This window comes from Trachypithecus francoisi, unplaced genomic scaffold (assembly GCF_009764315.1).
Source record: "Trachypithecus francoisi isolate TF-2019V2 unplaced genomic scaffold, Tfra_2.0 Lachesis_group21, whole genome shotgun sequence".
Classification (NCBI taxonomy): Eukaryota; Metazoa; Chordata; class Mammalia; order Primates; family Cercopithecidae; genus Trachypithecus; species Trachypithecus francoisi.
Window position 1 is genome coordinate 31136028 of NW_022681467.1, and position 22321 is coordinate 31158348.

Consider the following 22321-nt stretch of genomic DNA (forward strand, 5'->3'; position numbering starts at 1 on the left):
AGCACCCCCTAACACCCACCCATAGGCCCAGCATCTGGCTCCATTTCCAACTAGGCCGCGCCCCCTCCAGGAATAGTTCTCACATGGACCCCTCCCATTCTCTCAGGCTTGCCCTCTTCTGTGGTGGTGCCCACCTCATTGTAGAAGGGGCAATTGGTCCCACGCTGTGTGGCAGTCACGCGGCGCTGCCCCCCCACTAGCACGGCCACATAGGGGTTAATGTTGACTCCCACCAGTTTCTGGGCCTCCAGCACGGTGACTCCCACCTGAGAGGTACAGAAGGATGAGGAAAGGAAGCCAGACCTGCCTGGGTGGAGGGAAATAACGTGTGTCCCAGAAGAGGTAGTATTCCCAAGGGTTAGGCCCTGGAAAAAGAGCAGTACCTGGAAGTCTTGAGCTCTGGACACCTGGAAGGGATCCCCATGGGCCAGGGCCTTGGCGCGGCTGGGGAGAAGCTGAAGGTTAGCTCTCACTTGGTCCCTCCCCTGCGTGCCCACGCACACACTTGCTTGGTGCTGGGAATTATGTTTTCTCTCCCTCTGAAGTTTTGGATTCCAAGTCCTTCAGGTCATGTCATGCTGCCTCCATCTCAACCCTACACCCAGAATTTGACTCATTCCTGGAGCCCTGAAACCATTCATTTGTGCAACAGAGGTTTATTGAGTACCTACTATGTGCTAACACTGTCCCAAGCACTGGGACGCTGTAGTGAAGAGATGAACCTTGCCCTCATCAAGCTTTCATCCCCTGCATGTATGTGAGCCACTGTAACTGTGTGTATGAACATGGCAGTGTCTGCCTATGAGCAAGTGACCAGAGAATCCGCCCTTCCCACACACCCTGGGACTGTGTGTTTGTGAGGGCAGATGGGTGTGGGAGCAGGTGTGCCATGGGTACAAGTTACCTCTTGAGGGGGCTGAACACAACACCAGAAAGTTCGACGTCAGGCTCATCATCCAGGTCCTGCTCCAGCTCAAGCTCCAGCTCATTCTCCTCATCGTTCTGCTGGCCTAGGCTTCGAGCTAGCCTGCGGCCTAGAGCCACTGCCCGCCGCTCCAGCTGGGCCTCCCCAGGCCTGATAGGAAAGGCCCTCAAGGGACATGCCTGGAACCCATCACCCATCTCTGGGCAACCCCTTGACTTCTGGAGCTTTGGACCGACCCCTGACCCTTGAACTAATCCCACTAATCCTAGGACCAGTTCTTGACCTTGTGGCTGACTTCACTGATCCCAGGACAGACTTTTAATCCTGGGGACCTTTCTAATTCCAGAACTGACCTCTGATTATAGGACTGACCTCTGACCCTGGAACTGATTGAGTTCTGACCCAAGACCCTGGGGCTGCCTCCATATCACTGGCTCCTAACTCCAAGACTGACCTCGGTGACTCCAGGTCATCCCCACATACTTACTCCCGTTCCTGGAAGCCCACATTGGGGATAATTAACTCCAAGCTGGGGGAAGAGAAATGAAAGGACTAAAAGAGGAACATGCCTGACTACAGAGCAACACCTGGTCAGCACATGTCCAAGGGTCACTGAATCGGCAGATCCAGAGTGGAACTAGGCACTACTTCTCCCTTTCCAGGGTCTGTCTGGGCTGAGACCACCAGGTCTTGCTTCAGTTGCTGGGGGGATTACCTGTCCTGGACGGGTGCCCCAAAGTCCTCCTCTGACCAGGATCCAGTAGCACCCTCTGGGGGCTGGTACTTCAGGTCAAGCTCCACCTGGATCTAAAACCAGATACAGTATCCCCTAGGGCCCCCCTCCAACTGCCCTGGGTCTAAGAGAGGCCCAAGGGCAATGCTAATGCCTTTTACTCCAGGTGGCAGAGATCCTTCTGACCAGCATCCGTGGTGCCTTGTGGTTCCTCTCTGATCATTAATAATGTAGACTACTCATAACCATTAAGAACTAAGTAGGCAAGTTTCCTCTTTTTTATTTTCTTTCTTCTGTTTTTTTTTTTTTTTTTTTTTTTTGAGACGGAGTCTCGCTCTGTCGCCCAGGCTGGAGTGCAGTGGCGCGATCTTGGCTCACTGCAAGCTCCGCCCCGCGGGTTCACGCCATTCTCCTGCCTCAGCCTCCTGAGTAGCTGGGACTACAGGCTCCCGCCACCGCGCCCGGCTAATTTTTTTTTGTTGTTGTTGAGACGGAGTCTCGCTCTGTGGCCCAGGCTGGAGTGCAGTGGCCGGATCTCAGCTCACTGCAAGCTCCGCCTCCCGGGTTTACGCCATTCTCTCGCCTCAGCCTCCCGAGTAGCTGGGACTACAGGCGCCCGCCATCTCGCCCGGCTAATTTTTTGTATTTTTTTTAGTAGAGACGGGGTTTCACCGTGTTAGCCAGGATGGTCTCGATCTCCTGACCTCGTGATCCGCCCGTCTCGGCCTCCCAAAGTGCTGGGATTACAGGCTTGAGCCACCGCGCCCGGCCAATTTTTTTTGTATTTTTAGTAGAGACGAGGTTTCACTGTGTTAGCCAGGATGGTCTCGATCTCCTGACCTTGTGATCCGCCCGCCTCGGCCTCCCAAAGTGCTGGGATTACAGGCGTGAGCCACCGCGCCCGGCTAACGAAGGCCGCCCAAACAGGGACATGAACCCTGGACTTTTTTTTTTTTTTTTCATTTTTAGTATTGATGAGGTCTTATTATGTTGCCCAGGTTGGTCTTGAGCTCCTGAGCTCAAATGATCCTTCTGCTTTAGCTTCCCAAAGTGCTGGGATTACAGGCATGAGCCACTGTGCCCAGCTGCAAGTTACTTCTTGAGGCCCAACAGGATTCCAAAATTCTCTCATTTTTGTTGGAAATCCCTTATGGTGACCTTCACTACTCTGCCTGGTCTGGCCCCACCATCCTTTCCAGCTTCTTCTCACTCCAGGCACCCCAGTTGTGCTCCTTCAAGGTGCTGGGCTTTTGCATATGCCTTTTCTTCTGCCTGGGACATTCTCTCCTCCCAGTTAACATCTATTATCCTTCAAGTCTAAGTTCAGGTACTATTTCCTCAGGGAACCTTCTCTGGCCCCCAAGTAGATCATACTTCCGTGTTGTACCCTCTCCCAGCCCCTACCAGCTTGCTTCTAACACCTGCCAGTTCCAGTTTCACATTTACTTGTGTGAATATTGGTTTAACGTTTGCCTCCCTTCCAAGGGTGTGAATCCTTATCTGATTTTGCTCACCACGGAATCCTCATTGCTCAGCTCAGCATTTGGCTTATCATAAGAGCCCAACAAATGATGACGGACTGAACAAAACACTCAACATTATATAAATGAGAAAACAGCTTCCAGGCCAGGCGTGGTGGCTCATACCTGTAATCCCAGCACTTTGGGAAGCGAAGGAGGGTAGATCACAAGGTCAGGAGTTTGAGACCAACCTGGTCAAGATAGTGAAACCCATTCTCTACTAAAAATAAAAAAATTAGCTGGGCATGGTGGTGGGCGCCTGTAGTCCCAGCCACTTTGGAGGCTGAGGCAGGAGAATCGCTTAAACGTGGGAGGTGCAGGTTGCAGTGAGCCAAGATTGTGCCGCTGCATTCCAGTCTGGGTGACAGAGTGAGATTCCATCTCAAAACAAAAAAAAAAAAAGAAAACAGTTTCCAAATGCTAAAGAACTTGTTCAAGTTCCCAGACGGGAAATGGCAGATCTGAGATTGGAAGCTAAGTCCATGTCTACTAGGCTATGAGCCCCTCCATGAAACACCAGGAAAATCCAGCCAGGTTCATCTTTGTCTCCCACAAGAATTGATTGACAAAAGGAATCCTGGCTGGAGGCCTTGTTACCACTCCTCTCTGGGTCTTAGGTTTTCCCCTATGAGAAATGGAACCCTTTATCTAGAGGTACTTGAGGGTGGCAGCCTGGGGGCCGGAGGGGCTCACCGGGGACACTCGAAGATTCTCATCCACTAGGGCTTCCTGTAGCACCAAATGCCCAGCATTCTGTAGCTGCTGTAGGGAGATCACCAGGGTCCCTAGAGGCCTAGGGGAGTGGCATAGAGCAAAAGAGTGACCCAAGGGAATGGCTCTAAGTCACCCCCAGCCCAACCGGCATCCCTGTCTCCCCAGGCAGACTCACCTAGGGCTGAATACACGGCTGCAATTGACCACCTGCACAGACAGACACTCCCCAGCCAGTGGAGCCCCATAGTGGGGCCATCGGAACAGCTGGGGACAGGAGGAAGCTTGTGACACCCATGCTGTGCTGACCCCAAACTCCAATCCAAAGCCTATTCTTGGCTGGGTGTGGTGGCTCACGCCTGTAATCCCAACACCTTGGGAGGCCAAGACAGGCAGATCACGTGAGATCAGGAGTTCAAGACCAGCCCGGCCAACATGGTGAAACCCTGTCTCTACTAAAAATACAAAAATTAGCCAGGCGTGGTGGTACATGTCTGTAATCCCAGTTACTCTGGAGGCTGAGGCAGGAGACTTGCTTCAACTTGGGAGATGAAGGTTCCAGTGCTCTGAGATTGTGCCATTGCACTCCAGCCTGAGTGACAGAGTGAGGCCCTGTCTCAAAAAAAACAAAACAAAACAAAACAAAAAAACCTATTCCTAACCCTCAGACAGGAGCCAATCCTCCAGACTTAGAGCTAACTTTAGGACTAACATCCCCAAACCTGGAAGGGATCCCTGCACATGGGTTTGAATCTGAGTGAGGGCTGATCTGAGGCTAACTAGTGAACAAGAATGAATTCCCTCAGTCTTGCAACTAATTTGTTCCAATCTGGGTCTGACCTCTCAGGCCTCAGACTGACCCCACCTCCCAAGACTATACTTCCCCAAACCCAGGAATGAGCCCCTGAACCCCAGGTTGGACTTGGATGGGAGACAAATCAGGAACCAACTGTACTGACCTCACCAATATCTGCTTCTTGACCACAGTGAATTTTTCTTGTTTTCTGGGTAAAACCTGCTCAGAACTGAAACTAGTCATTTATCAGTCCCTCCCCCGACACACAAAAAAATAATTTGTGTTCCCCACCCTTGGCCCAGTGTCAAGTCCCTCCTGGATTCACCCTTAAAGAAAGGTAGACAATAAGAAGGAAAGAGGCAGCGGGTTGGAGACACCAGGGTGGGTGGAGAAAAGATACGAACTGTAGAGATGGGATGGCGTTTGGTCAAGGGCCCAGGGAATGGAGGATCCATAGCCCCCAGTTTCAAATATCCTTAGAGTGCCCCTGCAAGCCTCACCTCGAAAAGTGAGCTTCACTTGTCGGTCGTGGGTGCCGGACAGCCCTGTTAGTCGTCGCACGCATACCGTCAGAGCCATGGTCCCAGTGGCACTGGCACTTCCACTGCCCGTCTGCCCTTCTGCCCACCAGCCCGCCCACCTGAATCGCCTCTGACTCACTGGACTCACCCAGCAGGTTTAGCAATCCCTGCCCTTTAGTCAAACACACAGGGAGCAGGCCTGGGGGTCATGGGTGGAGAGGGAGGAGAGGAGCGAGAGATAGGGGTAAGGTCCTGGAAGTCAGTTCAGCCCTCCCTGCCTCCACCAGCTGCAAGCTGGCAGGACTGCCTCAGCCTCCATCCTGCATCCTCAGGGAGTGAGAGCTGTGATAGGGTGGGAGGGAGGCAAGGGGAGTGAACAGGACCCCAGTCTGCTCCCTGCCAGTCAATGAGGCCTCAATTGTTTTTTTTGTTTGGTTTTGTTTTGTTTGTTTGTTTTGAGATGGGGTCTTGCTCTATCATCCAGGCTGGAGTGTAATGGCACGATCTCAGCTCACTGAGACCTCTGACTCCTGGGTTCAAGCAATTCTCCTGTCTCAGCTGCCGAGGTAGCTGGAATTACTGGTGTCCACCACCACAGCCGGCTAATTTTTTGTATTTTTAGTACAGACGGGGCTTTAACATGTTGGCCAGGCTGGTCTCGAACTCCTGACCTCAGGTGATCTGCCTGTCTCAGCCCCTCAAAGTGCTGGGATTACGGGCATGAGCCACCACGCCCGGCCTCTCCTCTTTTCTTTCTCTCTCTCTCTGTCTTTTACTTTCTTCTTTCTTTCTTTCTTTTTTTTTTTTTTTTTTAATCCTGAGATGAAGTCTCGCTCTGTCGCCCAGGCTGGAGTGCAGTGATGTGATATTGGTTCACTGCAACCTCTGCCTCCCAGATTCAAGCAATACTCCTGCCTTAGCCTCCCACATAGCTGAGATTACAGGTGCCCGCTACCATGCCCAGCTAATATTTTTTCAGGCAGAGTCTCGCTCTGTTGCCTAGACTAGAGTGCAGTGGTGTGATCTCGGCTCACTGCCACCTCTGCATCCCGGGTTCAAGCGATTCTCCTGCCTCAGCCTCCCAAGTAGGTGGGACTATAGGTGCATGCCACCATGCCTGGCTAATTTTTGTATTTTTTTAGTAGAGACGGGGTTTCACCATATTGGCCAGACTGGTCTCAAACTCCTGACTTTGTGATCCGCCTGCCTTGGCCTGCCAGGCATGAGTCACTGCACCCGGGCTAATTTTTGTATTTTTAAGTAGAGACGGGGTGTCACCATGTTGGCCTGGCTGTTCTCGAATTCCTGACCTTCAGTGATCTGCCCATCTCAGCCTCCCAAAGTGCTGGGATTATAGGAGTGAGCCACCGCGCCCAGCCCCTTCCTTTCTTTCTTTTTCCTTTTTTAAGGCAGGGTCTCACTCAGTTACCCAGACTGAAGTGCAGTGGTGCAATCAAGGCTTACTGCAGCCTCAATCTCCCAGGCTCAGCCTCCCAAGTAACTGGAACTACAGGCATGTGCCACCACGCCTGGCTAATTTTTGTATTTTTTGTAGTGATGGGGTTTTGCCATGTTGCTCAAGCTGGTCTCAAATTCCTGGCCTCAAGTGATCCTCCCATCTTGGACTCCCAAAATGCTGGGATTATAGACGTGAGCCACCACACCTGGCCTCATGTTGTTTCTTGTTCATCTTCCTGTTCTCAGTGCCCAGATCAGGGTTTGGCACATGGTAGGCCCTTAAAACACTGAACAAATGGATGCATTAATAAATTAATCCCTTAGCCCTCAGAAGTAGTGCTGTAGGCATTCAACACATTTATTGAATTAAAAAGTGATTAAATGTGTGTTCCTAGCTTGTAACAAAATAGTCATTCAGCTGGAAGCCAGATGTCCTTAACTTGGGGTCCTAGGAACCTAGTGGGACCATAGAATGGCTCCATGGAGGCTGCAAATCTTTGAAATTTTCTGCAAAATATTGGGCATGTGTACACTTTTGTGGACAAAGAGCTCATCACTTAGGTTAATAACCCTAAAACAGATATACAATACTTTTGCTGAGTGAAGTCATGAATGTATCTTGAAATCTGAACCCATAATATGTGAAAGTATGTATTCATGGGAGTTCACAGCCTTTTAATTCTATATATATATATAAAAAAATATATATATATATAATTTTTTTTTCAGACAGGGTCTTGCTCTGTCACCCAGGCTGGAGTGCAGTGGCACAATTACAGCTCACTACGCCTCAACTTCCCAGGCTTAAGTGATATTCCTGACTCAATCTCCCTAGTACCTGGGTCTGCAGGCTCATGCAATCACACCACCTGGTTTTTTTAAGAGGCGGGGTCTCACTGTGTTGCCCAGGCTGGTCTCCTGGGCTCTAGCAATCCTCCTTCCTCGGCCTCCCAAAGTGCTGGGATTACAGACATGATCTACCATGTCCTGCACCTTCTATTTGCAGGACTTGTGCTATGGCACTCTGAAGGGTGTGCAGCCAGAGAGAGGAGAATCACATGTGTCTGTCTTCCAGTAACTTCATGACTCCAATAGCTAACACAGCCTAGAAAGACTGGAATTACCCTCAGAGCGGAAAAGGGTCAGGGCCCAGGAACTCAGAGGAGGGAGACCAGAGGCGCTTCCCCAAAAAAGGAATGTTTAAAATGGGTTTAGGCTCCTGGGAAGCGGAGATGCAGTGAGGCAAGATCGCGCCACTGCACCCCAACCTGGGTGACAGAGTGAGACACTGTCTCAAAAAAAAAATGGGTTTAGGCTCAGCACGGTGGCTCATGCCTGTTGGGAGCTCAAGACAGGAGGATTTCTTGAGCCCAGGAGGTCAAGGCTGCACTAAACTGTAATCATGCCACTCCACTCCAGCCTAGGCTATTAACAGAGCAAAACACTATCTCAATTAAAAAAAAAAAAAAAAAAATTTAAAAGAAAAGAAAGTGACCGGGCGTGGTGGCTCACTGCTGTAATCCCAGCACTTTGGGAGGCCAAGGCAGGTGGATCACAAGGCCAAGAGTTCAAGACATCCTGGCCAACATGGTGAAACTCCGTCTGTACTAAAAATACAAAAATTAGCCAGGCATGGTGGCGTGCACCTGTAATCTCAGCTACTCAGGAGGCTGAGGCAGGAGAATCACTTGAACCTGGGAGGCAGAGGTTGCAGTGAGCCAAGATCGGGCCATTGCACTCCAGCCTGGGCCAACAGAGTGAGACTCCACCTCAAAAGAAAAGAAAATTGGCTTCGAACAGTAGTCCCCAATCTTTTTTGGCACCAGTGACCACGGACCGGTTTCATGGAAGGCAATTTTTCCATGGACAGGGTCGGGGGTAGGGGCAGGGGGTGGAAAGGATGGTTTGGAGATGAAACTGTTCCACCTCAGATCATTAGGTGTTAGATTCTCATAAGGAGCACACAACCTAAATCCCTCACATGCACAGTTACCAATAGGGCTCACGCTCCTATGAGAATCTAATGCTGCTGCTGATCTGACAGGAGGCGGAGCTCAGGTGGTGATGCTCCCTTACCCACCACTCACCTCCTGCTGTGCATCCTGGTTCCTAACAGGTCACGGACTGGTACCAGTCCATGGCCTGGGGGTTGGGGACCCCTGGCTCAAAGGACAGGAGCTGGGAGCAAAGACAGAAACCTAGGCAGTGGGAAGAAATGCTGCATGTTTTCTGGGCCCATGTAATGTGTTCAGTTTGGCCTGAATACAAGGAATGTATTGGGCGGTGGCAGAGGCAGCAGATAAGATTAGACAGTCAGAGGAGCTGGTTCTTACCGTGTGACCTTGAGCCAGTCATGGTCTCTTCTTGTGCTTCAGCTTTTCCATCTCAGTACTGGGTTGGAAAGCCCTGTTCTGCCTATTTCTCCACTGTTGTTGTTTTGAGACAGAGTCTCATTCTGTCACCCAGGCTGGAGTGCAATGGTGTGATCTTGGCTCACTGCATCCTCCACCTCCCGGGTTCAAGTGATTCTCCTGCCTCAGCCTCCTGAGTAGCTGGGATTAACAGGCGTACAACACCATGGCCGGCTAATTTTTTTATTTTTAGTAGAGATGGGGTTTCACCATGTTGGCCAGGCTGGTCTTGAACTCCTGACCTCAGTTGATCAGCCCTTCTAGGCCTCCAAAGTGCTGCGATTACAGAAGTGAGTCACTGCACCTGGCCAGTTGTTATGTATTCAAATGAGTTTGAGGGTCTAAAACATATCAGAAGAGGGACAGGCTGTTCTGTTTTAAAGAAAGGCCCAGATTAGACCTGAACCCTCAGATGCTGGGGGAAGGCTTCACCTCCCCCCAATCTTTTTTGTGTTCGTTTGTTGGTTTTGTTTTTTAACACAGTGTCGGCCAGGCACAGTGGCTCATGTCTGTAATCCCAACACCTTGGGAGGCTGAGAAAGGCAGATCAAGAGGTCAGGGGATCTGGTCTCGATGGTGAAATCCCTTCTCTACTAAAAATACAAAAAATTAGCTGGGCGTGGTGGTGGGCGCCTGTGGTCCCAGCTACTCAGGAGGCTGAGGCAGGAGAATGGCATGAACCCAGGAGATGGAGCTTGCAGTGAGCCGACATCGTGCCACTGCACTCCAGCCTGGGTGACAGCAAGGCTCCATCTGAAAAAAAAAAAAAAAAAAAAGGACAACGTCTTATTCTGTTGCCCAGGCTGGAGTATAGTGGTACGGTCTCAGCTCACTGCGACATCCACTTCCTGGGTTCAAACAATTCCCTAACTCACCTTCCCCAGTAGCTGGGATTACAGGCGAGTGCCACCACATCTGGCTAATTTTTGTATTTTTAGTAGAGAGACGGGTTTCACCATGTTGACCAGGCTGGGTCTTGAACTCCTGACCTTGTGAGACCACCTCAGCCTCCCAAAGTGCTGGGATTACAGGTATGAGCCACTGTGCCCAGCTCACCTCCCCCTTTTAACAGATAGTGACACTGGGACCCAAAGGAGTTAACAGACAGAAAACATGGCAGAGGGAGAGATGGGGTGGTATGAACCAGAATTTGTAGTTTGCAGTGCCTTCGCTTTCCTCTCCCTTCTTCCATGTGGGTTCTGTGGCACTTAATGAAGCAAGGTATTGATGTCTTCCCTCTGGAGCCTGGCATGGGCATCTCTCCTCTGGGCTGGAACATAGCTTAACAGATTGTCCCTGTGCCTCAACCCCTCAAAAACTGCCACTTCCAGTTCCACTTCCACATATTCTTGTTTTGTTTTGAGATGAAGTCTGGCTCTGTCACCCAGGCTGGAGTGCAGTGGTGTGATGCCAGCTCATGGTGACCTCCGCCTTCCGGGTTCAAGCAATTCTGCCTCAGCCTCCCAAGTATCTGGAACTACAGGTGCATGCCACCACGCCCAGCTAATTTTTATATTTTTAGTAGACACGGGGTTTCACCATATTGGCCAGGCTGATCTCGAACTCTTGACCTCAAGTGATCCACTGCCTGGGTCTCACAAAGTGCTGGGAGTACAGGCCTGAGCCATCACGCCCAGCCCCAGTTCCTAACATTCTAAGGAAGGTATGAGATGGCAATAAGAGGACTGCGCTGGAGGGCAGGATTTGCTAATGTGATGCTGTGTGTTATTCCCCTACCTGGACCTGTTTACCTAGCTGTGCAACTTGTGCACGACGCACTGCATTGTCTTTCAAAATGCATTTTTTTTTTCTTTTCTTTTCTTTTCTTTTTTTTTGTTCTCACTCTGTGGCCCAGGCTGGAGTGCAGTGGCGCGGTCTCGGCTCACTGCAACCTCTGCCTTCTGGGATCAAGCGATTCTCCCGCCTCAGCCTCCCAAGTAGCTGGGACTACAGGCACGGGCCACCACGCCCAGCTAATTTTTGTATTTTTAGTAGAGATGGGGTTTCACCATGTTGGCCAGGCTCGTCTCAAACTCCTCACATCAGGTGACTCGCCCACCTCAACCTCTCAAAGTGCTGGGATTACAGGCGTCAGCCACCAAGCCTGGCCCCAAAATGTGGTCTTTAATCAGGATCAAAAATGTGGTTGTTAAAAATGCACACTCTGGCCAGGCACAGTGGCTCATATCTGTAATCCCAGCACTTTGGGAGGCCGAGGTGGGCGGATCACCTGAGGTCAGGAGTTCGAGACCACCCTAGCCAACATAGTGCAACCCCGTGTCTACTAAAAATACCAAAAAAAAACAAAAACAAAAACAAAAACAAAAAAGCCAGGCATGGTGGCACATGACTGTAATCCCAGCTATTTGGGAGGCTGAGGCAGAATTGCTTGAACCCAGGAGGCAGAGCTTGCAGTGAGTTGAGGTCGTACCATTGGACTCCAACCTGGCCACAGAGCAAGACTCTGTCTAAAAAACAAAAACAAAACAAAAAACATTCCTGGGTCAACTCAGAAATTCTGCAGTATCTGCAGTAGAATCACAAGGTGTGCCTGGGAAGCTGAATTTCTATAAGCTGCACTGATATTCTGTTACATAGCAAGAGTTTGGGGACCTCTAGTCTTCTGGCTGTGACCATCTGATTCCTCATTCTTTCCTCCATGGCTCAGGTGTGCAGCCTGAGTGTGGGTATGATGATTGGTGGGTGCTGAATTCTCAACCCACAGACCCCTGGGAAACATGGGTCTGGGGGAGGGACCCACAGATCCTGAATAAGCTCTCTGACCTGATGTCTAGGATGAGAGGAGGGGACTGAAGGGCTTGCAGAGCAAAGGGGACTAAGTATTTAGAAGTGCCCTGAGTGATGCCCTGCTCCTTCTTAACATTCATTATTTGGGAATATTTGAGCACCTACTACATACTAGGCTTATCTAGGTGCTGGAGGATACAGTAGTGAATGAAAATCTGTGCCCTTGTTAAGTTTATGTTCTAGTGGACATGGCAGGCAATAAGGAAATAAATAAATGGGCCGGGCAAGGTGGCTCACATCTGTAATCCCAACACTTTGGGAGGCAGAAGTGAGTGGATCACTTGAGCTCAGGAGTTAAAGACCAGCCTAGGCAACATAGTGAGACATCGTCTCTACAAAAAATACAAAAATTAGCTGGGTGTGGTGGCAGGCACCTGTAGTCCCAGCTACTCGGGAGGCTGAGACGGGAGGATTGCTTGAGCCCGGGAGATGGAGGTTGCAGTGAGCTGAGATCCGGCCACTGCACTCCAGCCTGGGCAAGAGAGTGAGACCTCCTCTCAAAAAAGAAAGATAGAAATGAAATATATAGCATGTCAGTGATACGTGCTGAGGAGGAAAACAAAACAGGGATGGGGGATAGAAACTGTTATTCATTAAGTGCAATTTTAGATGGGGTTTTCTAGGAAGTGCTGTGACGTCATCGCTTGCTTTAAAAGCGGCCAGGCACGGTGGCTGACTCCTGTAATCCCAGCACTTTGGGAGCCCCAGGCAGGCAGATCACCTGAGGTCAGGAGTTCGAGACCAGCCTGGCCAACATGGTAAAACGCTGTCTCTACAAAAATATAAAAATTAGCTGGGCATGATGGTGGGTGTCTGTAATCCCAGCTACTCAGGAGGCTGAGGCAGGAGAATCGCTTGAACCTGTGAGGCAGAGGTTGCACTGAGATGAGACTGCACTACTGCACTCCAGCCTGGGCGACAGAGCAGGACTCTGTCTCAAAAAAAAAAAAAAAAAAAAAAAAAAAAAAAGCCTGGGCGCTGTGGCTCATGCCTGTAATCCCAGCACTTTAGGAGGACGAGGCAGGCGGATCACCTGAGATCAGGAGTTCAAGACCAGCTTGACTAACATGGAGAAACCCCGTCTCTACTAAAAATACAAAATTAGCCAGGAGTGGTGGTGCATGCCTGTAATCCCAGCTACTCAGGAGGCTGAGGCAGGAGAATCGCTTGAACCCAGGAGGTAGAGGTTGCAGTGGACCAAGATCGTACCATTGCACTCCAGCCTGGGCAACAGAGTGAGACTCCATCTCAAAAAAAAAAAGAAAAGAAAGAAAAGAGAAAGGAAGGAAGGAAGGAAGGAAGGAAGAAGGAAGGAAGGAAGGAAGGAAGGAAAGTGAGACTCCATCTCAAAAAAAAGAAAGAAAGGAAAAGAACGAGAAAGAAAGGAAAGAAAGAAAGAAAAAGAGAGACAAAGAAACTGTTATACACTCAGTGCCATTTTAGATGGGGTTTTCTGGGAAGTGCTGTGACATCATTGCTTTAAAAGAGGCCGGGTGCGGTGGCTGACGCCTGTACTCCCAGCGCTTTGGGAGGCCGAGGCAGGAGGATCGCTTGAGCTTGGGAGTTCGAAGTTACAATGAGCTATATCAAGCCTCTGCACTCCAGCCTGGGCAATGAGAAAGACCCTGTCTCTTAACAACAACAAAGTCAGAAGGAGAGGCTGCCATGGCTACGGCTCCCGGTGACGTCACGGCCAGCTCCGTGACGCGCGGCCAGGGAGACCAGCGGAGACCGAGGCTCCTCTGTGACGTCAACAGCCGGCCGGGACACAGCGGGAGGGCAGGTGCGGCCGCGGAGCCTGCCGACTTCACGCAGGGTCCGTGTGGTCCCCGCGGCGGGCAGCGGCTGAAGGAGGCCCCAGGGCCTTGGCGACCGCGGCGGCGGCTTTAGCGTCCGTGACTGGGCAGCAGGGGGTCAGGATGCGGCGAAGCTCCCGCCCGGGCTCGGCCTCGTCCTCGCGCAAGCACACGCCCAACTTTTTCAGCGAGAACAGCTCAGTGAGCATCACCTCGGAGGACAGCAACGGGCTCCGGTCAGCGGGTCCGGGGCCTGGGGACCCCGAGGGCAGAGGAGCCCGGGGCCCGAGCTGCGGTGAGCCCGCCTTGAGCGCGGGAGTGCCCGGAGGAACCACATGCGCAGGAAGCTCTCAGCAGAAGCCGGCGCCTCGGAGCCACAACTGGCAGACAGCCTGTGGCGCGGCAACCGTGAGGGGCGGGGCCTCGGGTGCGGGCGGGGTCGACCCCGGGTGAGCCGATGGAGGGGGCGGGGCCTAAAGGGTGGTGCTGGGCGGGAATGGGACTAAGATGATATCTGGGCACTTCCTACAAGGTGGGTTCTGTAGGGTAAAGGGGAGATGCTAAATGAGATCCCTTAAGGGGCGGAGCCTCGGTGTCCTCAATGGTTACTGGAAGGGGCGGGTAAAATCTTGTGGTTGGGCGCCACTGAGAAGGCGCGGCCTCAGTGTTAGCGTGAGAGGCTCCCAGGACAATCGGGCTCCACCAAGACCTAAGGCTGGGGACGGGGAAGGCTGGGGACGGGTCATCCGTTTGGGGGTGGGACCAACTCCGTTTTTTTTTTTGAAACGGAGTTTCCTTCTTGTTGCCCAGGCTGGAGTGCAATGGCACGATCTCAGCTCACCGCAACCTCCGCCTCCCGGGTTCAAACGATTCTCGCGCCTCAGCCTCCCGGGTGGCTGGGATTACAGGCATGCGCCACCACGCCCGGCTAATTTTTGTGTTTTTAGTAAAGACGGTATTTCTCCATGTTAGTCAGGCTGGCCTCGGAACTCCCGACCTCAGGTGATCCGCCTGCCTCTGCCTCCCAAAGAGCTGGGATTACAGGCGTGAGCCACCGCGCGCGGCCAGGAGACCAACTCTTTTTTTTTTTTTTTTTTTTTTTGAGACGGAGTCTTGCTCAGCCTCCCCGGCTGGAGTGCAGTGGCGCGATCTCTGCTCACTGCAAGCTCCGCCTCCCGGGTTCACGCCATTCTGCCTCAGCCTCCCGAGTAGCTGGGACTGCAGACGCCCGCCACCACGCCCGGCTAATTTTTTCGTATTTTTAGTAGGGACGGGGTTTCACCGTGTTAGCCAGGATGGTCTCGATCTCCTGACCTCGTGATCTGCCTTCCTCGGCCTCCGAAAGTGCTGGGATTACAGGCGTGAGCCACCGCGCCCCGCCCAGGAGACCAACTCTTGACGGAGCCTCCCTGAGGGGCGGGGCTTCAGAGGGCGGAGCGGGAGCCGGGATAGGGCTGCGCTGGGACCAAAGCCTTTGAGAGGCTTCCAAGCTTTCTAGCTTCTGGACTGAGCAATCTGCGGCCGGGTCTCGAGGGGAAAATAGGTCTGTGGTGCGCAAGGCCCCAATGGAGTCCTTGGTTTCCCGCAGAACCGACTGGGTCTCCAGTAGTCTCTGAGGAGCCGCTCGACCTTCTGCCGACCCTGGATCTGAGGCCGGAGATGCCTCCCTCGCGCGTGTTCAAGAGCTTTCTGAGTACGGGCCAGGCCAGCTGCGATCCCCTCTGACCCTCGGGTTCCCCTCTCCGAACTCCAGTTCTCTCTGACCCCCGACCCCTTTTGAGTATCGAGCCCCTCTCCGAGCCTCAACTCATCCTCCTAGCCCCCATCTAATTCTCCTAGCCCACGCTACTCTTCCTGAACCCCAGGCCCACTCCCAGCCCCTCCCGAGCCCCTTCTGAACCTGGACACCACGCCCGCTGAGCCCCTCTCTGACCCCCTGTCCTGGCCTCAGGCCTGCTCTTCCAGGTGCTGAGCGTGTTGTTATCCCTGGCAGGAGACGTGCTGGTCAGCATGTACAGGTCAGAGGGAGGGACGCTGGCGCCCCAGGGGCCGCTCTTTGGAGGAGGTGGGGAGCAGGGCCGGGACCTTGCTGGCGCTTGAGCCGATTCAGATCTGATTGAGTCGTGTTGTCAGGAGCTGGGTCTAGGACCATGGGGTGGGGACTGGAGGGCTGAGCAGGTCGGGGCCTCAGCCTCCCTCCGGTTCCCCAGGGAGGTCTGTTCCATCCGCTTCCTGTTCACGGCTGTGTCGCTGCTGAGCCTCTTTCTGGCAGGTGAGGGGCAGTGAATTCCCTGGAGCCCCTGCCCTGGGTGCTTTGGAGGCAAACCCAGCACATTTTCTCCTACATCCTCGCTCCTGCAGCTCCTGGCATTCCCCTGCAGAGCCCTCTAGTTCCCCCTCAGACTCCCACCGTCCTTCCCAGGCTTAACTGCTCGAGCCTCTTTCCACTGTTCCCCTATGCCTGGGAAACCCATTCTCTTCCTTTTCCTTCCCCTGAGACCCCTCCCCCTCTTTCTCCAGCAATCTGGCTGGGGCTTCTGTACCTGGTCTCTCCTTTGGAGAATGTGAGTTGGGGAGACTGTCCTGGGGTAGGGGGCTGGCAGGTTGTGAATCTGGAGATTGTGGGGGTCCCCTGGACTGTTGGTCTGCTGGGGTGGGGGTAGTGCCAGAGGCTACAATCCTTAAGAAGGGCTGGATATAAACAGATTTATGAGGGATTGTGCTTGAGGGGCTCTTGGGGGGTCTGATACTGGGAGGTCAAGGAGGAGTCGAGGAAAGGGGACACAGTCTTCAAAAAGGAAGCCCTGGCCGTTTCCAGGCTGAGGTAGGAGCAAGGACGACGGGAGCTGAGCGGCTCTGTGTTTTGTCCCTTCATCCAACAGGAACCTAAGGAGATGCTGACTCTAAGGTGAAAGAGGGCACCTAGGGTGGGAAATTGGGGGGCTCAAAGTTGCTTCTTGGAGAACCTTGAAGGCGTGGGGGCCTTTGGGATGTGTCCAGGGGGACAGGGAGCCAACCCCACGGCGCCCACCTCCCACCTCCAGTGAGTACCACGAGCGCGTGCGCTCCCAGGGGCAGCAGCTGCAACAGCTCCAGGCCAAGCTGGATAAACTCCACAAGGAGGTGTCCACTGTTCGGGCAGCCAACAGTGAGGTGAGCCCGGGCCCACCTTGGAAACCCCTGATGGATCCCTGCTCCCAGGGTCCTGCGACTTAAGCTCCGCCCAGAGTCCTGCGGGATTTCTCCCAGGGCCCACGAAGTCCGCCCCAAAGCAACCAGCTCCCAGAGGTCCCGCCCACCTGTAAAAGCAGCCCGCAAGCCTCGCCCCTCCAGGCCTCGCTCTCCCTCCTTGCAGAGACTGGCCAAGCTCGTGTTCCAGAGGCTGAATGAGGACTTTGTGCGGAAGCCCGACTATGCGCTGAGCTCTGTGGGTAAGACCCGGAGACACTGGAAGACAGACACGCAGACAGGAAAGAGGCCAAGACCCTGACACAGACATTCCCATGCACCTGACTGGCCGAAGACAGAGCCTCGGACAGCCCCCACTCTGTCTCCGCACCCCGACTCCTGGCAAGGCTTGGGAGCCTCTGAGGGTTACTTCTCCCTTTTCCAGGAGCCTCCATCGACCTGCAGAAGACATCCCACGACTACGCAGACAGGAACACTGCCTACTTCTGGAATCGCTTCAGCTTCTGGAACTACGCACGGCCGCCCACGGTTATCCTGGAGGTGGGTCTGGAAACATCCCGGGATGTGACCCGGGGCGGGACGCTGGGGAAAGCACCAAAACCTCGCCCTGCAGGCGGAGCCTGGCTGGGTCGAGGGCGTGGAGCTAGGCTTGGCCTGGGTGGGGCTCTGGACGAGCCCGAGTACCGCTTTTAATTCAAGGAGAGACCTGGCAATGCTGGGGACTGGACCCTGGGCGGGCTGGAGGTGGAGCTCTGGGCGGGCCGATGGATGCGGTCCAGCTGAGGCCTGGGCTGGGGAGTGGCAACAGTCGCTCTGTCAGACGATTCTGATGGTCCCTCCGCCCGCCTGCAGCCTCACGTGTTCCCCGGGAATTGCTGGGCTTTTGAAGGCGACCAAGGCCAGGTGGTGATCCAACTGCCGGGCCGAGTGCAGCTGAGCGACATCACTCTGCAGCATCCACCGCCCAGCGTGGAGCACACCGGAGGAGTCAACAGCGCCCCCCGCGATTTCGCGGTCTTTGTGAGTGCGGACGAGGTCAGGAGGTGGGGGATTTTGTCTAGATAGCCCCAAGCAGTCTTGAGAACTGGTGCCATTATCTGAGTCTTCGCTTGCTCATCTATAAAATGGAGATACTACTATTTGCCTCTCAGAGCTGCTGTAGGTCTTTATAGTCATAACCATATCCAGATACTAGTTATTGCTTGCCAAGCAGTTTACATGCATTCTTATTTTGTTGTTGTTTTTGAGACAGAGTCTCGCTCTTGTCACCCAGGCTGCTGGAGTGCAGTGGAGTGATCTCAGCTCACTGCAACCTCAGCCTCTGGGGTTCAAGCGATTCTTGTGCCTCATCCTCCCTAGTAGCTGGAATTACAGGCGTGCGCCACCACGCCCGGCTAATTTTTGTATTTTTAGTAGAGATGGGGTTTCACCATGTTGGCCAGGATGGTCTTGAACTCCTGACCTAAAGTGATCCGCCCGCCTTGGCCTTCTGAAATGCTAGGATTACAGGCATGAGCCACCGCACCTGCTTTGCACCCATATAACAACCTATGATGTACTGTTATTATCTTTTCCTTTAAAGATGAAGAAAGTAATGCTCAGAGAGGGGACGTTATTTCTACAAGGTAACACAACTAACTGTTGGCAGGACTAAAATTTAAAACCTGGTTTCTTCCCAGGAGGCGGAACTTGCACTGAGCAGAGATCGCGCCACTGCACTCCAGCCTGGGTGATAGAGTGAGACTCTGTCTCAAAAAAATAAAAAATAAAACCTGGTTTCTTAGAGCCCACATTCTGAATTACAGTATACAACCATCAAAAAATACATAAGAACATGCATATAGCTATTGAATACATAGAATATCCTCAGCAAAGTTTTCTTCTCTCCCCTCCACCTGTCCCCCTCATGGTTCCTCCTTTCACTCTTCACCCACCAGGGCCTCCAGGTTGATGATGAAACTGAAGTTTTCTTGGGGAAATTCACCTTCAATGTTGAGAAATCGGAGATTCAGACTTTCCACCTGCAGGTGTGTTTGTCTCTAGGGTGAAGGTGCCAAGGGAGTGGGGCAGTGAGGGATGAATTACCCAGGAGGAGGGCAGCCCTTGGCATGATCCATTTGTCTCCCCAGAATGACCCCCCAGCTGCCTTTCCCAAGGTGAAGATCCAGATTCTAAGCAACTGGGGCCACCCCCGTTTCACATGCTTGTATCGAGTCCGTGCCCATGGTGTGCGAACCTCAGAGGGGGCAGAGGGCAGTGCCACAGGGGGGCCCCATTAAACATGCTGATGTTGGAGTAGAATTGAGATCTGCTGAAGGATGCTGATCAGTGCTTTGGGGGGCTCTTGTTGGGAGAGCTCTGGCTGCTGTTGCATCTAAGTATGGTGGGGTTGACTTCCCAATGCATCCTCTTTTCTTGGAGAAGTCTAGACCAAGATCGTAATAGCAGCTTCTGTTTATGGAGTGCCTACCATGTACAAGAAACAGTGCTGTGGACATTACACACATTACCTCACTTAATTCTCATAACCAGAGAGGGAAGCTGCTCAGGTCAGGAAACTTGTTCAATGTCACACAGCTAGTGAAAGGCAGCGCCAGAGCAGTACCCAGGCCCACCTTCCTCCAGAGGCATTCCTCCAGCGCCAGAGCAGTACCCAGGCCCACCTTCCTCTCTAACCACAGAACTGCAGGCAGCCTGAACCCACCTTTGTGCTCAATCCTAGCCCCAGTGGGAAAGTCCCCAACTCCTGCTAGGTACAGGTGGAAGGGTAGCTACCCCCTTTCTGCAGGCACACACTCAAAAGCTAAGGAGACTTGAGAATCTCTAGGAAGCTTCTGAGTCACAGAGCTGATGCAGGCCTGGTAGCCCCAACATAGGTTGTCCTTACTGAGACCTGAGTTCCCAACACTGTGTGAGGCACAGGATAGATGATTTAGTGTTCACCGGACCCTGCCCTCAAGGAGCCTGACAGGGGAACGAAGAGGCTCCAGGAAATAGGACAATGCATTTACAGATCCAAGAATTCTTCACTCTAAGAATCAAAAGTGGAATTGCAGGGAAAAAAGACGAAGGAGAAGGCAACAAAGGATTAATGAGTTCTACCTAGGGGTAGGAAAGGAGGACCAGCATGAGCAAAGAAACATGCACCATCTTGGAGGGCAATTTGCAATATCTATTAAAATTTTAAATATACACTTTGATCTAGCACTTCCACTTTTAGGAACAAATTCTTCAGAAACATTCCTGTTAAGTGCACAAAGATACATGTACAAAGATGTTCATTATCGCATTATTTGAAAAAAACTAGGATTCAAATCTCCAGGAATAAGAGACTGGTACACTCCTACAAAAAAATAAAGAGGTAGGCATTAACACTTTCCCGGCTTTAGAAGAATATACAGACTATTAATAGTGTTTATACCTTTAAGAGATGAAATTCAGCCTGGTGTGATATCTCATGCCTGTAGTCCCAGCACTTTGGGAAGCTGAGGCAGGTAGATCATGAGGTCAGGAGATCCAGACCATCCTGGCTAACATGGTGAAACCCCATCTCTACTAAAAATACAAAAATTAGCTGGGCGTGGTGGCACGTGCCTACAGTCCCAGCTACTTGGGAGACTGAGGCAGGAAATCACTTGAACCAGGAGGCGGAGGTTGCAGTGGGCCAAGATCATGCCACTGCACTCCAGCCTGGCGACAGAGTGAAACTCCGTCTCAAATAAATAAATAAATAAATAAATAAATAATCTGGGGGAGTTTTTAGAATTATGAATGAATGCAGCTTTTCTGGAGGGTAGTTTCACAACAGGAACCAAAAGCCTTACAAATTTTTGTACTCTTTACTCACAGCAATTCCATTTCTAAGAATGTATCCACAGAATACATAGATGTATTCAAAGGTAATATTTATAAGGAAATTTAACACAGTGTTGTTTATAAAGAAAATTGGAAACTTAGTAACCAAGTAGATAAACTGTTATAAAAAATAAGCAGCCAATAGAAATGGTAATATAAGAGAATGTCTGAAGTCATTGAAAGTAATTAATGATATATAGGCCGGGCATGGTGGCTCACACCTGTAATCCCAGCACTTTGGGAGGCTGAGGTGGGAGGATCACCTGAGGTTGAGAGTTCGAGACCAGTCTGGTCAACATTGTGAAACCCCATCTCTACTAAAAATACAAAAATTAGTTGGACATGCTGGTGTGTGCCTGTAATCCCAGCTACTAGGGAGGCTGAGGCAGGAGAATCGTTTGAACCTGGGAGGCAGAGGTTGCGGTGAGCTCAGATCGCACCACTGCACTCCAGCCTGGGAAACAGAGCAAGACTCCGTCTAAATAGTAATAATAATAAGTGATATATGGATAACTTTTTAAAAAGTTAAACTGGCATAAATAAAAAGATAATATTTCCATATTAAAACAGTTATATATGCCAAAGGATACTATAAATAAAAAGACAACAATCTGGGAAGAAATGTTTTCAACATATATGAGATTAAGGGCTAATAACCTTAAAATAAAAGCTATAACACATACATGCAGACTATGAATAGGCTATTGAGAATAACTATAATTTACAAATAACCATATAAGATGTTACCTATGCTTCATATTTAAATAAATTCAAGCTGGGCGTGGTGGCTCACGCCTGTAATTCCAGCACTTTGGGAGGCCGAGGTGGGCGGATCACGAGGTCAGGAGTTCGAGACCAGCCTGACCAACATGGTGACTGTTGGTTGCAGTACCCTGTCTCTACTAAAAATACAAAAATCAGCTGGGCATGCTGGTGCATGCCTGTAATCCCAGCTACTCAGGAGACTGAGGCAGGAGAATCACTTGAACCTGGGAGGCAGAGGTTGCAGTGACCTGAGATTGTGCCACTGCACTCCAGCCTGGGCAACAGAGTGAGACTCGGTCACACACACAAAAAAAAGTGAAAAATAAAATAAATAAATTCAACTAAAAATTATTTTTTGCTTCTTTTTTACCTGTCAGATTAACAAAAAAGTTTAACCATAATTTTTGTTATGAAGGATAATTTTTGTTATGAAGGATAATTTGCAATATCTATTAAAATTTTAAGTATAACTTTTGATATAGCATTTCCACTTTTAGGAACAAATTCTTCAGAAACATTCTGGTTAAGTGCACAGACATATATGTGCAAGGATGTTCATTATAGCACTGAAATAAACTAGGAGTCAAATCTCCATAAATAAGAGATTAGCTAAATAAACTAAGGTATACTCCTACAAAAAAAAAAAAAAAAAAGGTGGCCAAGTGCAGTGGCTTATGCCGGTAATCCCAGCACTTTGGGAGGCCAAGGTGGGCAGATCACCTGAGGTCTCAAGTTCAAGACCAGCCAACATAGTAAAACCACATCTCTACTAAAAATACAAAAATTAGCCAGGCGTGGTGGTGCATGCCTGTAGTCCCAGCTACTTGGGAGGC

The 22321-nt window shown here is 51.3% G+C and overlaps 2 protein-coding genes across 5 annotated transcripts in view; one reads left to right on the plus strand and one right to left on the minus strand.

Moving 5' to 3' along the window:
- Positions 1-5679, minus strand: part of LOC117068705 (fer-1-like protein 4) — a 48133-nt gene extending 42454 nt beyond the window's left edge. For both annotated transcript variants that reach the window (XM_033186238.1, XM_033186237.1), the window contains exons 1-9: positions 5186-5679; positions 4849-4904; positions 4068-4156; positions 3872-3971; positions 1641-1732; positions 1413-1454; positions 905-1075; positions 384-444; positions 135-266 (exon numbers count right to left, since the gene is read on the minus strand). In XM_033186238.1, the coding sequence (XP_033042129.1) occupies positions 135-266; positions 384-444; positions 905-1075; positions 1413-1454; positions 1641-1732; positions 3872-3971; positions 4068-4156; positions 4849-4904; positions 5186-5264 (822 nt within the window). In that variant the 5' untranslated portion in view covers positions 5265-5679. The remainder of the gene's footprint in view (positions 1-134; positions 267-383; positions 445-904; positions 1076-1412; positions 1455-1640; positions 1733-3871; positions 3972-4067; positions 4157-4848; positions 4905-5185) is intronic.
- A 7819-nt stretch (positions 5680-13498) lies between these two features.
- Positions 13499-19177, plus strand: SPAG4 (sperm associated antigen 4). Of its 3 annotated transcripts, none has more exons than XM_033186241.1 (12): positions 13499-14106; positions 15268-15372; positions 15631-15697; positions 15890-15951; positions 16200-16243; positions 16562-16587; positions 16724-16832; positions 17035-17110; positions 17293-17408; positions 17721-17911; positions 18806-18895; positions 18998-19177. In XM_033186241.1, the coding sequence occupies exons 1-12, from the start codon at positions 13803-13805 to the stop codon at positions 19026-19028; spliced, it is 1221 nt and encodes a 406-aa protein (XP_033042132.1). In that variant the 5' UTR covers positions 13499-13802; the 3' UTR covers positions 19029-19177. The 3 variants fall into 3 exon arrangements, with proteins under 3 accessions (XP_033042132.1, XP_033042131.1, XP_033042134.1); XM_033186240.1 differs by having other exon boundaries at positions 17721-17888; positions 18998-19173; XM_033186243.1 differs by having other exon boundaries at positions 13499-14087; positions 17721-17888; positions 18998-19173.
- The last annotated feature ends 3144 nt before the right edge of the window (positions 19178-22321 follow it).